This window comes from Coenobita brevimanus, chromosome 95 (assembly GCF_032717465.1).
Source record: "Coenobita brevimanus isolate Jiangsu-jjx chromosome 95, ASM3271746v2, whole genome shotgun sequence".
Classification (NCBI taxonomy): Eukaryota; Metazoa; Arthropoda; class Malacostraca; order Decapoda; family Coenobitidae; genus Coenobita; species Coenobita brevimanus.
In genome coordinates, this window is record NC_137048.1 from 27,077,974 (window position 1) to 27,095,652 (window position 17,679).

The 17,679-nt window shown below is 41.1% G+C and overlaps 1 protein-coding gene across 1 annotated transcript in view; it reads right to left on the minus strand.

Moving 5' to 3' along the window:
• LOC145413264 (uncharacterized) overlaps positions 1-17,679 on the minus strand; it is a 115,156-nt gene that overhangs the window by 88,189 nt on the left and 9,288 nt on the right. The window contains exons 4-10 of the mRNA XM_080282992.1: positions 15,971-16,142; positions 13,352-13,494; positions 12,726-12,980; positions 12,203-12,335; positions 7,776-7,958; positions 4,409-4,516; positions 2,878-2,994 (exon numbers count right to left, since the gene is read on the minus strand). Coding sequence (XP_080139118.1) covers positions 2,878-2,994; positions 4,409-4,516; positions 7,776-7,958; positions 12,203-12,335; positions 12,726-12,980; positions 13,352-13,494; positions 15,971-16,142 — 1,111 coding nt within the window. The remainder of the gene's footprint in view (positions 1-2,877; positions 2,995-4,408; positions 4,517-7,775; positions 7,959-12,202; positions 12,336-12,725; positions 12,981-13,351; positions 13,495-15,970; positions 16,143-17,679) is intronic.

Here is a 17,679-nt window from a genome sequence, read left to right on the forward strand (position 1 = left end):
AGTTGTAGTACCCAGTCATTCAGTGACTTTAGAGGGGATGCAGAGGAGTGTGATGGGGCAGTGTGAGGAAGGTAATGTGGGGTCTTTGTTGGGTTTAGGGATGATGATGATAATGCCATGTTTCCAGATGTTGGGTATTATGTTATGTGGGTAGCTGTAGTCTGATATGTTGGTGAGTGCTTGTATGCCTTGTGGTCCAAGGTGTTTAAGGTGAAAGTTACTTTTGTTGTCTGGTCCACTGGCAGATGAGTGCTTAAGGTTGTTAATGATGAGCTTCATCTAGCTGTATGTGAACGGTGCGTAGTCTGGGTCTGTGGGAAGCTATATCCTATGTCGAATTTTTGCGTCGGTCGTCGCGATGAGGGTTTAGATGGCCGACATGTGAAAAGTGATTGATGAGAGTGCTTGCTTGTTGTTTGTTTGAAGGTATGGTGTCTTGTTGTGATGGCAGCGTGTGATTGAGTAGTGTTGCTGTTGGAGAGTGTGATACTGTTTAGTGTTTTGTAGAGTTTGCTGGTGTTTGTTTTGTGGTCAAGTGTCTGGATATAATTATTCCAGTTTAGTGTTTGCTGTTCTGATATTTTATTGTTTACTTGAGTGGTGAGTTCTTGTACTGTATATGCTGTACAGTGTCTTGTGTATGGGGTGTTGGGGTGTCATAGTGTGTCCCGTTGACTGATGAGGCCTTGAATTTCTGGTGTGAAGTTGGGGTTGTTTCTCTATCTGTTGACTCTTAAGGATGTGTCTTTTATCTGCATTTTCTATAACTGTATTGAAAGTGTGCACAGCAGTGTTGATGTCTGTGATGGATGTACTGTTTAATGTTTCGAAATGTTGTTCTGTTTCAGTTGTGAAGGCCTCCTAGTTGGCTCTTTTATAATTGGTGTATGTGTGTCTGTGGTCAGCTGGGGTGATTCTGGTTTTGGTAGTGATGACGATTGGAAGGTGATCAGATCCATGGATTTTGACCACTATCCAGGATGTTGTGGGGGTGAGGTTTGGAGAGCAAAGGTGATGTCTGAGGATGATGGGAGGAAGAGGACTTGGTGTGGGATATGGGTATGTTGATGGAGATTATTCAGTATAAAAAGATGATCTGTCTGGGACTGTAGTACCAGCCCTCTGTCTGTGTCAGGGTTGTTGACATGCCAGGCCAACGCCTTGGCATTGAAATCACCACCCAGGATGATGTGGGGTATGTTTGTGATGTGGTGTATTTGTGGAGAGTAACTGTGTGGTACTGTAGGGGACGACTGGGATGGAATGTATGTGTTGGCAATTGTTATATGTGATTTGTTACCAGTGAGTATTTGATTGTATTTCTGTTGTGGTGTCATGTGGGGGGAGAAGTGACTTTGTGTGTGCACTGGTATCTGAAAAGTTGATGGATTTGTGTATAAGGTGATGAGTCCACCGCCACCGCCGTCAGCCCGGTCTTGTCGAGTGGTAGTGAAATTATGAAATGTAGGTGGTTTTTGTGTTCTGTGTAGTTTTGTTTCTTGTAATATGGCAATGTGTATTTTTTGTTGTTTGATGAATTGTGTGAGTTGTTTTTTGGTGTTTATGCCACCCATGTTTAACTGAAGGATGTTCATGCTGTGTATGCAATGTGTGTTGGATGCTGCAGCACAGGGGGGAGGTGGTGCTGTGGGTGGAGGGGAAGAGGTAGGAGAAGGTTGTGATGGAAGTAAGAGTTGGGGTGGAGTAGGATAGGGTGGAACGGGAGGGGTGGTGTGGGAAGGATCGGTAGGTTAGGCTGAGGAGGTGTGGAGGAAGAGTTTTGCAGCACTGTGTGGCTGCTGCACTGTTAGGTCATCACCATAACACAGTGCTGTAGCAGAAGGGGGATGCTGGTAAATCATGAAGGAAAAAGTTAAATAGTGCAATGCATCCACATTTCAATACCGAGTAATGCAGACTTTTAAAAACTTAATAAGCAGCTGCAGTGTGGCAAAATTAATTCACAATTACCAGAAAAGCAAACAAAATTATTTTTGTGAGCAGAAAATTTCTAATAATGGTTTCAGAGTACTGTAATACTGTATAAGCATATTTTTATTTAAAACAATGAAACGTTTTCATTGAAAAGATCCAGATTTAAAGTACAAAGAGACAAAGGGATGGTTCACACAGCTGTATAGATAAGGTGGACAGAGCAACTGGAGTTTAGAGGCATTTTTGTCATAGTAACCCTGGATGGACATAGGCATTAGGAATCTGACTGACAGACAGATAGAAAGATTGACAGACAGACAGATGTAAATATAGCTTCGCTGCTATGGTCTCTAGTTCATCTTGTCATGAACCTTATGAACAGCAGTTATTTGATCATGTTACCAGAGCATTTTTTTCCCCTCGCCCTCTTCTTTTTAAAGACTTAAACAGGCTAGATGGTGAAAGTAACAAAGAAATTTACTGGTATTTTGGAAAGAAAGAATGGGGAACGTGGGTGTGATGCTTAATTAATGAATATATAGAAATAAATACACAGAGTTAATATGGATAACTTCAAAGAATGCACATACATAGGGCAGCATAGAAAGTCTGATTGTGAGGCCAAAGGTAATGCTGGCAGAAGCAGACCACATATGGTATGAAAGAAGATTAAGGCAATACACTGCTGTGAGGAGTAGTGAAAGATAGTGAGAGATGTGAAGACAAGGTAATCTGGAGTCAGTTCTGTCATGGCCTTCCCATTTAGGAGCCCACAGGAGGACGCCTGGGATTTGAGATGATGAAGTTGAAGGCTTGTCTAAGCTGCAACTTGCAAGAGTAAGATGTATGAGATATTTCATGTGCTGAACTGCGAAAGGCACCATTACAGTGAGAGCAGATGAATACATAGCTAGTTATATAATGAGACAGTAGCAATGTCACCTTAAGGCGATCACCATCGGACTGAAAGGCTGCCACACGTTCACTCCCAGCTAGGTCAACTAGGTTGATGACACTCACGCGGCTGCTCTCTAGCTGCTCACCTTCTACATCCTCCACCTGCAGAGTCATAAACAAGCTACAGTTTCATATGACTAGCATCATCATCATCATCCTAATCATCCTGTATCAATTTCTCATAACTTGAGAAAAATCTAGAAACCACAAGAGGAGAGAGACAAGTAAGAGTAGCCATGCCCAGTAATACTAGTCATACATCCATGATAACTTTTTACAAGGAACCAAAAGCTGAAAATTTTAAAATATTGCCTCTTCCATAGCCAAACAAAACTGTCAAATTCAAAATCCATCCTTTATAAGATGCTTTAACAGAGTACAGTTAAGTGAATGGAAATCACAGGCAAGGGGAAACTTAAATGAAGGAAAACTGCCCTAGAGTTACATGCATTATACATGAAGGAATGATGGTTAACTTGTGCACTAGACTGCTGAAGAGAAAGAACAAAATTCAAATCTCTCATATGCTGGACTTCATCTTCAAGGTCATGTGCTTCCAAAACAAATCATTAACAACATCTGAGAAATGAGTGAATGTACCAATCTCACCCACAAGAGATAGCTCCTTCACAAATTCTGTCACATGTCAGTGTCTGATTTATAAGCAACTGAAAATCGGAACATAATTTTGTTATGACGGCATACTATACCCTGTAACTTGGCCTAAAATTGCCATCTCTCCATCTTAAACACTGAATTCTAACAGGAGATTAACACTAGAATATGGCACCAGTCATAAAGAAGTGTATGTAAAGGATGTAGAGTCATATTGTTGCTTTTCCTACTATTCAGCTATGTGAAATAAGCTACAAAGGGATGAAAAGTTGGGCCAAGTTAGAGTAAAACGTGTATAGCATTCAGATAGGACGTTTTTTCATTCACTTAACCCCCTGAATCCAGTGATGTCTTCTTTAGCTTATTCTTGCTATCTTCAGAAAATTTTATTCAGTTCAGGGTGACTTTTTTTTATGTGAAAAGGAAAGCTATAGCCTTTATCAATCCCTCCAGTACTACATATAGTCTAATTAATCACCTGGAGATAACATGAATAAACTAAAATGGAAATCACCTGGACTGTTCCAGTCAAACTGGAATTCATATCACTTGTAATCTTTATGCATATCTGTAACATAGTAAGCTCTCCATTCATTCAACTCAGCCTAATTCAACCTTCGGCACAAATTCTCGATTAAAAAATATAAAGACGTATCGCCAGTTGCCCTTGTTGTGGCCTAAAGCATGAACTCAATGGACATCTAGTTACTTCATCCAATTGCTCCAAGACACCTTTAGTTATGCTGACGAACTGCTTGTGCTGCAAAAGAAAGGGGCATGAGGTGAGTGTGAGTTTTGTGATCTGTGGGGCAGAAGGTAAGGTAATTTTTTGTGAGTTGTAGATCTGATGCACAAACCTTACACGGACTTCCTATTTAGAAGCATAAATGCAACACAATACCTGCATCTGGGTGAGCTTGATGGTGAAAACAGCATGTGACCGTGATGATTTTTCATTGAGGCCAGTGGCAGCAATGGACCGCTCTTTGTTACCCAGCAACAGCCATGACTGGAAGAGGCAATTGTTAGCCTCTAACATGGTTATGGATGACCTGCATCAAATATCTTCTCTATTAGTTCTCAAATTTCATAAACTTCCATTCAAAAATTGTAAACATGGATATACATACACAAAGGCAATGGATGAGAAATGCAGCAGATATCTCTACAGAAGCAGTGGGTAAATCATCATCATCATCTAATCCACTGTTGCCCCATGAGGAGAATTACAGCCCGGGGCTATGCAAGTTGGTCTTGACATTTAAGATCAGAGGGAGCAGCCTCACTCATCCCTGAGTAGAATTATGTGAGCAATAAATACCAACCACCCCTTAGATACAAACCTAAACCAGCTCAATCTGATTGGAGTGCTCTAATTACCTACTAAACCACCTGGCGCCATTATTAGGTTATACAGTTACCACCCAGTGTAGTACTGTAAATGGTTTCCTGGTGTACAGGAAACCATTTGGCTTGTCACTCAGTGTAGAGTTACCTGTAGACAGAAGGAAGAGGAAAGAATGAAGGAAAGAAGGACAGAAGAGGAGGGAAGGAAAAAAAGCAGGGTGAGAGGAAAGACAGGCATCCAAGAGCAGCACGTCATTGAGTGAGTGGATGGTGAGCCCCCCCACCTACCACTAACAAAAATTAAAGAAATGACAGTACTTGGACGAATATTATGCAAAAAATAGAATATTATCATGTGACTGCCTCACACAGTACTGTACCAATATTATAACTTGGACAGCTTTAGTACAATGACGAAAACATTCAGAAAAGTTAGATACATCAAGGATTTCTCCAGGAAAAATATGGGTTGTAACTTTTTCATCATCATCATAATCACCCCGACCTCCTTTCTCACCCTTGGGCAGGGTGAGAGTGGCACCATCCATACAGCCAAAGTTTGCCCATTTCAATGGGCCATGCTTCCATTCACTCATCATTCAAGCCCTCAAAATCCTGGCTCCATCAGATGGGAGGGGGGGAATCATCACGTTCTGTAGCTTCACATATACCTATCTGACTGACCCAATTTGACTGCTGTCACATTAAAAAGGGGTGCCAAATCTGTGGCTATGTGCTTCTCCGCACAAAATTCATCCAGCCAATTCAGTTTCTTGTTAGTCCCTCAGTCTCATCAACTTCCATACCTCTCTTACTCGCACAATCATTCACCATATCCCCCCACCTTCTTCTTGGGCTACCTCGCCTCCTCCCTCCTCCAGATTCACTCAGGTATACCTTTTTCACCACTCTGTTGTCATGCATTCTCTCCACATGACCAAACCATCGCAGCACATTCTCTTTCATTCTGGTGTCCACAGACTTCCTCACTCCGCATCTTTCACATATCACATCATTCTGTAACCTATTCACTCTCTCTGCTCCACATACTTTCCTCAGCAGTCCCATCTCCACTGCTCTCACTCCTGACTTTTCATTTTCATGCCACACCATAGTCTCACATCCCTATGTTAAAGTTGGCACTAACACTCCACATAAGCCTCACACAGCTGCAACACCCAAGCCTCTGTTTCTTATCAAGGCCTTTATAGCACCAGCTACTTTCCTTCCTTGTGTCACTCTACTTTCCACTTCTTTTGCACATTTTCCTCTCTTTTCTATCACTGTACCCTGGTATTTGAACTCGCTCACCAATGCCAGTCTCTCTCCATTCACTGTACCATCACACTGGGGGCAACCATCTCCCTCAATAACCATCACTTTACTCTTTTCTACATTTACTCTCATGACACGACACTCACAGATATCTACAAAACTATATACTAGTCTACCAAGCTCCTGTCCAGTATTTGCATGTAGCACTGCATCATCAGCATACAACAAATTTGAGATATTCCATCCGCCACCATTCATTACCAACGCCCTCCCTCTCTCCATTACTCATGTTTTTTACGATTACCCCATCCATATATACTGTATATTGAACAACCACAGGGACATCATGCAACCTTATCGCATGCCTACACTGATCGTGAATCACTCTCTTAGATACCCAATTACCATTACACATGCCTCACTACCATCATAAAAACTCTTGACGACACCTAGCAGCTTACCATCTACATCATACATGAGCAAAACCTTTCACAATCCTTCTCTGTCTGCTTTGTTGTATGCTATTTCCAGATCCATACGTGCCATAAACACCTTATGGTCCTTCTCACATGCATTCTCTACTATCTCTCTCACTGTAAATATTTGATCCACACATCCTCTGCCACTCCCAAAGACACCGTGTTTGTCACTCACTAGGACTTTGTGATATCTTACTTTCTCTATAATAATTCTTCCATATACATTCCCTATGACACTCAACAGACTTATGCCACGATAATTCTTCCACTCACTTCGCTCACCTTTATTTTCGTGCAGAGGTACAATCACTGCCTTTTTTCCACTCTGCTGGTACAGTTTCACTCATCCATGCATTCTTACATATCTCCAACAAGCACTTCATTCCCCTCTCCCACTACACTTAATCATCTCTGCATACACCTCATCAACCCCAGCTGCGTTCCCATTTTTCAGCCGCCTCACAGCGTTCTTCACCTCTGCGAGTGTCACGTTTCCTGGCACTGCATTCCCTCTCTGTATACACCCCAAAAACCAATTACATTAACAGTCACTTAGCTCTCTCCATTTTCATTCATCAGACATCCAAAATATTCTTTCCATCTAGTCCTTACTTCATCCACATTGATTAATAATCTACCACTTACATCCTTCACACTTCCACATTTGTTTCCACTGTCACTTCAACATTTCCTCACCTTTTTCCAAAATAACTTTCTATTTTCAGAGTAATTTGCATTCATTTTTTTCAAGACACCTAATTATTTTCCCAACTTCCTCAAAGTACTTTTTGTTTGTTTTACTACAAGTTGATTGCACATGTCTTGAGGTGTGCAGGGTTAGAACTGCACCTGCTCAATGATGGTGGAGAGGGGTGGGGGGCATGCAACTCCTATCAGTGGTTCCCGGGTCCTAAACCAAGGGAGATACATTTTTTCAAACTGGTGTAGAGCAAGCTGAATCTACAACCTAATAGTACAGGAGAAACGCCTTGTTCTGAAATCTTAAATATACCCTATGGCTACTGCAATTACTCTGCTGTCTATATAAACACAAAACCTCTAATATACATACCCACAGCATGGTAGCCAACAAGAATCATGTCATAACTGTAAAGTTACCTGTTGCTAAAAATAAAAATGAGAGTGTTTATGAGTAAAAATACTTACTTTAAGGCTATGATATGATGATACAAGGTGAGATGCAACCCCTTCCACGTATGGTCCAGTGTCAGGATGCTCCCTCACTCTCAGGGCTTCTCGACGTTCACCGCCACTACCCAGCAGGTCATATATTCGCTCATTGTATATTTCAATGTAGCTCACCTCAACTTCAACATGGCACTGAGGTAGCTGGAAAGAAGTGCAATAAGTTCTTGCCATATCTCTCTCTCTCTAAGTTTATTTCTAAATGAAAAAAGGGCCAAAGGGTGATGGCACACAAAATTTGTCGTTTGTCTATTTCAGTTTCATTTAATTTTGAAGTCTGGATGTACAGTACAGTGAGTCCTTGATAAACGAAAACCCGAAGTACGAATTTTTGATGTTACGAAAGCGATGAATATAGGACAAATTTCACAATACGAAAGTATCTGTCTCAACAATACGAAAAGTGATACAAAAGGAAATACGAAAAATTCAAAATGGGCACTCGCTTACGGCGAGGAAATGAACTAACCCCTCTCTGGTAAACAGTTTTTCACATGCTTCTCAGCTGAGTCCACAGTTTCGGGACAATTTGCCGTCAGGTTGATTCCCAGTCATTTATTTACATATCAGTTTATTTAGCAAGCATATTAGATTTTGATTTATATGAGTTATAAAGGTGATGGTGGTTTATTCTCTTTATAATAAATGTAAAATATGGCATCAAATAGCTGGTATTAACGGAAAAAATATATAAGTAATCCCTCTAATATCCGAACATCCCCACTAACCGGACATAATCGTCCCGGGATTCAATATTCCCAAAATGGGCCAAAAACCGCAAAAAATTTGAAAAAAATCTGACTTTTTTCCCACCCGTAATTTGAAATTGCCGCGTGGCGCCGAACAGCTGTTACACCATGGTCCCTTCACCCCTTCCTTCCTCCCTCCCCCCTCCCCTGTCAGGGTTGCCATTTGGTATTTTTCATTACCAAGTGTGGGCCAATTTGGTAACAAAAAATTTGTTTGGTAATGAATCAGAATAATGCATTACCAAATGGATTTTTCACATGTATGAGGATACACAGGATGGAGATGGTGGATTGTTTGCTCTCTCTGATTAATTTGGTAGCCTATTTAGCGTGATAATAATCAACATGCTGTTACTTATAAGAAGAGTGATTACATGTATTTCCACTTGTGTATATAATTAGTGAAGAATAGATGCTAGCTTTACAAATTTGGTAATGGAAATTAAAAATGGTAATGAAAATTGAGGGGTTTGGTAATGTGGCCGTTGCGATCTGGCAACTGTTACCCCGCCATCATCAACAGTCACAGTCTAAATCCAATCGAGAGCAGATGCTTATAGCAGTGCAAGCCACAGGTGCTTGTTTTTTGTGAATAAACTGCAATACCTCGCCACTAGAACACACGGGAATTTATAGTGTTGTGCATTGTTAAGAAATTAGAATTTAGAGTGCAGAGGATTAACTGTGGACTGCAAATTGGCGGTTCAAACCAGTCCAGGAGCCAGGGACTTGTAAGTACCCAGAATGTTTAATATTGTATAAACTCACCTCTAAAACCTCATTTTATGGTTCTTTTGCATTTATTTCAGTCTTTTGTGTCCCTTATTGGTGTGATTTGGGTCTTAAATAGGTGCAATGCATGTCCAGAGGGAGTTGTATAGGTGTTTTTCGGAGTTAGGGTCCATAAGTACAAGTCCAGGAGGCTGAGGCCCAATATCCGGACAAGATCACTAGCCGGACATGTCTTTGGCTCTATTATATCGGATATTGGAGGGATTACTGTACAGTAATCCCTCCAATATCCAATGTAATAGAGCCATAAGCAGGTCCAGATAGTGGTCCTGTCCGGATATTGGGCCCCAGCTTATGGACTTGTACTTATGGACCCTAACTCAGAAAAACACCTATACAACTCCCTCTGGACATGCATTGCACCTATTTAAGACCCAAATCACACCAATAAGGGACATAAAAGACTGAAATAAATGCAAAAGAACCATAAAATGAGGTTTTAGAGGTGAGTTTATACAATATTAAACATTCTGGGTACTTACAAGTCCCTTGCTCCTGGACTGGTTTGAACCGCCAATTTGCAGTCCACAGTTAATCCTCTGCACTCTAAATTCTAATTTCTTAACACTGCACAACACTGTAAATTCCTGTGTGTTCTAGTGGCAAGGTATTGCAGTTTATTCACTGTTTATTCACAAAAAACAAGCACCTGTGGCTTGCACTGCTATGAGCATCTGCTCTCGATCAGAGTTAGACTGTGACTGTTGATGTTGGCGGAGTAACAGACTTGCCAGATCGCAATGGCCACGTTACCAATCTGCTCAACTTTCATTACCAAATTTAACTTTTCATTACCAAATTCGTAAAGCTAGCATTTATTCTTCACTAATTATATATACAAGTGGAAAAACATGTAATCACTCTCCTTATAATTAACACCATATTGATTATTTTCACACTATGTAGGGTAGCAGATTAATCAGAGAGCGCAAACAATCCACCATCTCCATCCTGTGTACCCTCGTACATGTGAAAAATCCATTTGGTAATGCATTATTCTGATTCATTACCAAACAAATTTTTTATTACCAAATTGGCCCACAGTTGGTAATGAAAAATACCAAATGGCAACCCTGACAGGGGAGGGGGGTGGGGGAGGAAGGAAGGGGTGAAGGGACCATGGTGTAACAGCTGTTCGGTGCCAGGCGGGAATTTCAAATCACGGGAGGGAAAAAAAGTCAGTTTTTTTTTAATTTTTTGTGGTTTTTGGCCCATTTTGGGAATATTGGATCCCAGGATGATTATGTCCGGTTAGTGGGGATGTTCGGATATTGGGCGTTCGGATATTAGAGGGATTACTATTGAAACGTGAATCAGGTGACGTACAATGTTTCACTTCATAATTTAACATAAGGCTACATATGAGAAATTGGCATTTATATAAATGCCTAATAACCTCAGGTGAACGATCGACATACTCTAAAATTAGACTATACGAATAATCTTCAAATTACATCTACATTCTCAGCTAATCAATCAATCTCAACCGACTGCATCCAAAAATTACAATAAAAATTACTGAAGACAGCTATGGGAAACACCAGTTTATAATTCAAAGCCGATTACAGTGAGTCAGAAGCAAGTTAATTATTGACTACGTGCAAATTATAAATAATATCCAGAGCCTATGCTGCTGAATGAACATTATTAAGTACATTTATAGAATGATGGGGAATCATCTTGGGTGCAAATTATCCTGACAGGGAATCGTCCATGTTTTGATGGCAAATTGACTTCACGGCGAACTGTCCCGGAACTGAGTGCACACCCCTCCTCGCAGCTTGGCTGTACATGAGGATATTTTTGCAGCTCTACACCTTTTCGTACTGTTTAGACATGCCTCTCAAGCGCCCTGCATCATCTCCAGCATCGGGGGAGTCCGCTGCAGAGATGAAGCAGCACCATAGTCTAACTCTGGAGAGGAAATTGGAAATTATAAGACGCCACAAGGAGGGGCAGGGAGTTTCGGAGATTGAGCGTGCTTCAGGCCCTGCAGCTTCCACCACTGGGACTGTGACCAAGAAAAAGGAGATGTACAAGAAAATGGCCACCTCGTTCTCTACATCTACAGGTATTACTTACATCCATCCATCCACCATCCAATCCTACTTTGCTCCATGGGGAGCGTAGGAGCCCGAGGCTAGGAAAGTTGGTCCTGGCATTTAAGATGAGAGTGACCAGCCTCACTCATCCCTGAGTGGCATTACGTGAGCAATAAACCTCAACCATCGCTTGGATATAAACCTTCACCGGCTCAATGCGACTGGAGCACCTTTACTACCCACTAAACCACCAGGAACCAAAATTTGGTTATAGGGTTACCACCCAGCATAGTAAATGGTTTCCTGATGTACAGGAAACTATTTGGCTTGTCACTCAGTGTAGAGTCACCCACAGGCAGAAGGAAGAGGAAAGAATGAAAGAAAGAAAGACACAAGAGGGAGTGTAAAGTCACCCGCAGGCAGAAGAAAGAGGAAAGAATGAAGGAAAGAAAGACAGAAGAGGATGGATGGAAAGAAGGATGGAGGAGAGGAAAGGGCAGACACCCGAGAGCAGCACTACATCAAGTGAGTGGATGGTGAACGCCCCCACCTACCACAAAAACTTCTACAGGTATTACTTACTGCAAAATAGGAGAGGTAAAGTTTAGGTGGGGGGTCTGAGGGGGTCCTGGGATGCATCCTCCCATTTCTATATACATTTCAATGGGGGAAATCGTTCCAATATACGAAATTTCAGATTACGTATGTTTTTTATGGTCCCTATCCCTTTTGTATATTGATGACTCACTACCTGGCAGTATAAATTAATAAAACAATGTGACAGTCCTAAAGGAATTAAACAGACCTGGTTGTTGGGCCCATTCTGTGCATGTAACTTCTGCACTTTGTCAAAGAGTTCCTGGCAGAATCGTGGGATGATCCCAGCAGAGGCAGCCATCCCTGATTCCATCTCTTCCAAGCAGTCCTCACCCAACATCCTGAGTATTTTAAGAGAGTCATTTTCTGTCATGGCACACTGGTGTCATGGCACACAGGCATTCCTCTTTACAAGACTGAGACCTACCGTACTCTAAAATACTATACTGGTATAAGCTTCTTTTTATGCAACTGTTTTCCTGTAAACTGAGGGGAAACTGGCAAATCAGCCATGTAGGTAACAATAAAAATTTAAAACCATAGGCAACTTTTCTGAAAATTATTGTAGGCTGGAAAAAAAAAGTTATCAGAAAGACTTGCTGTTAGTAGATCATTACATGCTTAAGGTACTACCTTTATATATGGGTGGAGCATATAAAAATAAAATAAATAAAAAAATAAATAAAATAAAAAAATAACCAGAGCTAGTAAAAAAAAAAAGAGGTTCTTACGTATAACTCTTGCCAGATCCCGTCTGTCCATAGGCAAAGAGGCAAGTGTTGTAACCCTCATATGCCTTCTCCAATAAGGGACGTGCCAGAAGATTGTGAACATAACTTTGGGAAGCAAAGTGGGGGTGACTCTCCTCACAAGACCAGAAGCAATGGTCAAAGGAAAAGGAGTGTGTGGTGCCATTCTCACTTGTTACTCTGACACTGTTGCCCTGGACATCAACGATACTTTTTATATCTGATGATGACTCTTCCCTGAAAAATAAAATCAATTCTGTTATCATACAGACACTTTTTACAGAATCTAGTCCAGACAGCGAGAAGTACAATATAGGTACTACATAGTGTATAACTAAGACAACAGATAATTTACTCATAATCTACATTAGCTACTCTGCAGAGTTTAGGGGCCAATGCCATGTTATCGCAGTCCACAAGTTTTCAGGTTATTCATGCTATTATAAAGCCTAAAAGATATTACTAAACTCTTCAGCCAGTGAGGTCTTGCCTAAAGTGAGCAAATTTACTGGCAGTATTACAATAAAACACTGATGGAGTTAAAACCAAAGTCACTAAAAAGCCAAGGAAAATATGATACGACAAAGATACAACTACATAAAAATTACCTGGAACTAAAAGGACGAACTCTAACTCCAACGGACACCTTAGTTGATTCTGCTTTTCCATGTTGATAATCTGCCCGTGGACTATTGGAGAATCCATTTGGTGATGATGCTATTACATCCGGGGTTACATAAACTGAGCCACCCTATTGGAGAGACAATACATCCAACCCTCTTCTTATTGGTTCTTAACATTAAAAGTAAAGCAATGTACAAAGAATCACAATAGCGCAGCACAATGGTTGGAATGAAGGAATGATTGAATATCACTCTGTCCAGTAACAGTACTGACTACTTATGTTGCTGAATATTTAAACATCACTAGAAAATCATCATCATCATCATCATAAGGACCTCCTTTCCCACCCAAGGGTAGGGCGAGGAGTAGCAACGTCCAGACAACCCAAGTCTGCCCAATCCAATGGGCCACACTTCCATTCACTAATCATTCAAGCCCCTGGAATCCTGGCTCTATCTGATATGCTAAAAACTTTAAACACATTCTGTAGCTTCACATAAATGTATCCGATTGAGTCAATCCAAACTCTGTCACGTTAAAAAGGTATGCCAAATCCCTGATCATGCACTTCTTCCCGCAACATTCATCAAGCCAGCCCAATCTCTTGTCAGTCCCCTGGCCTCACTGACTTCCATACCTCCCTTCCTCACACACCCATCCACCATATCCCTGCACCTTCTCCTTGGCCTACCTTACCTCCTCCCTCCTTCAAATTCACTCAAATATACCTTTTTCACCACTCTATTGTTATCCATTCTCTCCACATGACGATACCCTCTCAGAACACTCTCTTCGATTCTGGTGCCCACATACTTCCTCACTCCACATCTTTCACGAATCACATTATTTCGTATCCCATCCACTCTGTACTCCCCATACATTCCTCAGCAGTCCCATCTCCACTTCTCTCACTCTTGACTTTTCATTTTCATGCAACACCATAGTCTCACATCCATATGTTAAAGCTGGCATTAACACTCCCTCATGTAAGCCTCGTCCAGCTGCAAAACTCGAGCCTGCTTCTTATCAAGGCCTTCATATCACCAGCTACTTTCCTTTCTTGTGTCAATCTACTTTCCATGAAAAACACCATTATATACCACTGAAAAGGACCATGACATGAGGATACTTGCTACACATCAGAGGAAATGGAAATCCTAAGTACATTCTTTGTACAAAAGTAGTAATGGAGGTGCTTTCATGACTTTAGTTGGGTGATGAGGTCACTACATACATGTTGCAATACAGAATTATGGGACTATTTGCCGTAGCCTAAAACTGTGGGCAGATGTTCACCTTGCCCTATCCGTATCTCTTTGTAATATTAAAGCACAAAAAGGAGGGCGTTCCCCAGTGAACGGGAGAGGATTACCACAGCACAGTACTGGAATCCACGGGGAGAGTCACAGCACCCCTTCACATGCCCCTTCGTCATATTATAGTAGCCTTGTGCAAAGAAAACAATGTAGAAATTGAAGGACCCTATGGTGTGTGATGGGATTTTAATTTAATGATAAAAACATGGTGTAAAAAAAAAAAAAATCAGCCTTTAATATTTTTATCATTTTAAAAGACTTCAACGTTTCTTCAGAGATGGTTAAATTATGATGAGATGAAAACAAGGATGAGATACTTTATCCACTTCCATTTCATTTTTCACTATTTCTATTAAGCTGTTTATCATATATGATGCATGATACTTTTATAATTACTTTGATTGGTTCATGAAATGATTCTTACAGTAAAGAATGGCCAAGTTCTACCTAAACAGATGAATTGTGCACAGCCAATTAGTTTGAATTATGAAGTCTCATGTTTGCATTCGGTAAACTTATACAAGTCAGCACTATTTTGTTTTGGCTTGGCAACAGCCTATATTTTTCTGGTGTATTTTGGTGTGATTTGAACGAATTTGACCTTTATTTTCGATGGTCGTGATTGGTTTTCAAATTAACCCCCCTCCCAAGTATCTTGGGGGACTGGTGGGATTTTGGGATTCTGGATGGGAAAAATGGCAAAACAAGCATTTGGAGCAGAAATGTGGTCAAAATTAGTATGACCAGCCATGGTGTATTTCCACAGTTATTAATGATTGCATGAACACCTTTGAAGCTATGTCTGACACCGAATTTTTCCTACGGTATGAATTCTCCAAAGCCTGTTTGCATACTCTTACATGGAGTATTCAAGACCAAATGCCAGTCTTTATTAATAAAGAGGTAAGAACTGCTAACATTAAGGGATTATATTGTATGTCAATCTTAGAAACTGCCATATGCTTTTTTTTATTTTAAGATTTTAAATATTAAAATTAATCAGTTACCAACTGTTTGCCACGCCTACCCACATGAAGAGGTGCACTCACACGCTTTCAAGATTACCACTTACGTTGATGGTGTGAGCTTCCACTATGAACATGGTGCAAAATGGGTAACCCCTGCCTTCAGTTTTAAGACTACGGGCGTAAATGTCCGGTACCCTCTTACTTTTTCCCCTTCCCCTTATCATGGAGACAGCTGCAATAAACATACTGAATAAAGAAATGACAGATGAAAGGGGACAGCAAAACTTATAAATTTGTGAAAAGATGCAACTCATCATACCACAGGAGCATAGGAGTGGCCAGACTGCCTCTGATTATGTGTGCTGGCCCGCTGCGGTGTGGGTGTGGCAGACCCCAGAGATCGCTTAGATGAGCCAACACCACTTCTTCCCAGTGAGGATCTATGTGGAGTTACGGCCTTATTATCCTCAGACAATCGCTTCTGAATTACTCTGTTTAAAAAATAAAAAACACTGGAGTTATCAAGTCGAATATATAAATTCAGAGTACTACAATACAGTAAGCTGTAAAGTTTATCATATTGGTGGGCAAATAATATAATGTACATCATTAAGCTATAGTACTAAAACTACCAGTTTCCTGATTCCCTCAGTATATGGTACCTTCATACATCGGACATCCAATTATCTTGAAGGATCATTAATCATCATGCTGCATCTGCATTTTCACTCACACAGAAAGCTTTAACCATCACAATCACTAACCTTGTGTTCATCATTCAAACCAGGTGGGGATATCAAGAGAATGGCCCTCTGATTTCTCTCCGGATATGAATCTGGGAAGAGAATCCTAATTCCATTTTTCCCATAGTGCATCAATCAAGCTAAGACTGCTTACATCAACAGTTATGTGAAAAGAGATTTACACTGTACATCTATCTATCTATCTACTGCCAGATGCCTTAATCCCATAAGGGGTGGCCACAAACAAATCGCCTCCATGTCGCCCTGTCCCTCGCCATTTCACTGTCCTGCTCCCAGCTCACATCCCCCTCACTCATATACGTCTCCACTCCATCTCATCTTTGGCCTCCCCCTCCCTCTCCATTTCACTGTCCTGCTCCCAGCTCACATCCCCCTCACTCATATACGTCTCCACTCCATCCCTCCATCTCATCTTTGGCCTCCCTCTCCCCCCCTCCACCTCACTCACATACACTCTCCTCATTAGTCTCTCACTTTCCATCCTCTCCACATGGCCAAACCACCTCAGCGTGTTCCTCATAACGCTTCCTATTACATCCACATCCACGCCACAATGTTCCTTCACATCCTCATTTGTCAGTCTGTCTCTCCATATGACTCCAAAGGCTCATCTCAAATACCTCATTTCCACTGCTCTCACTCTTGACTTCTGTCCCTCCAACATGGTCCAAGCATCATTTCCATACGTTAAAGTTGGTATCACAATACTATCATGTAATAACTTTTTCACTTCCATGGTCACTTCCCTCTTTCTTATCACTGCTTTCAAGGAACCAGCAACCTTTCTTCCTTGTTGTACCCTTTCAAGCACTTCACCCTCTAAACTTCCACACTTACTCATCACACTATCCAAATACTTAAACACACTCACATTTTCCATTTCCTCCTCATCCAACCTCACAGTACATTCACTGACTTCACCTCTCATAAAGACCATAACTTTACTCTTCCCTACATTCACCGTTAAATTCCATTTCGTACACACTCTCAAACTCATCCACCAAGCCTTGCAGCTCCCCTTCGTCTTCACTTAACAACACAGTAGCATCTGCAAACAACAGTACAGGGAGTTTCCAAACACAGCCCTCTCTCACTAGGGCCACTCCAACATCCACTGCCCTACATTGTATCTCTTTTATAACCCCATCCATATACAGATTGAACAACTATGGAGACATGACACATCCCTGTTTCAATCCAACCTTCAAATGGGAAAATTCACTCAGTTCACTATCCACACACACTGCAGCCTTAGCACCCTCAT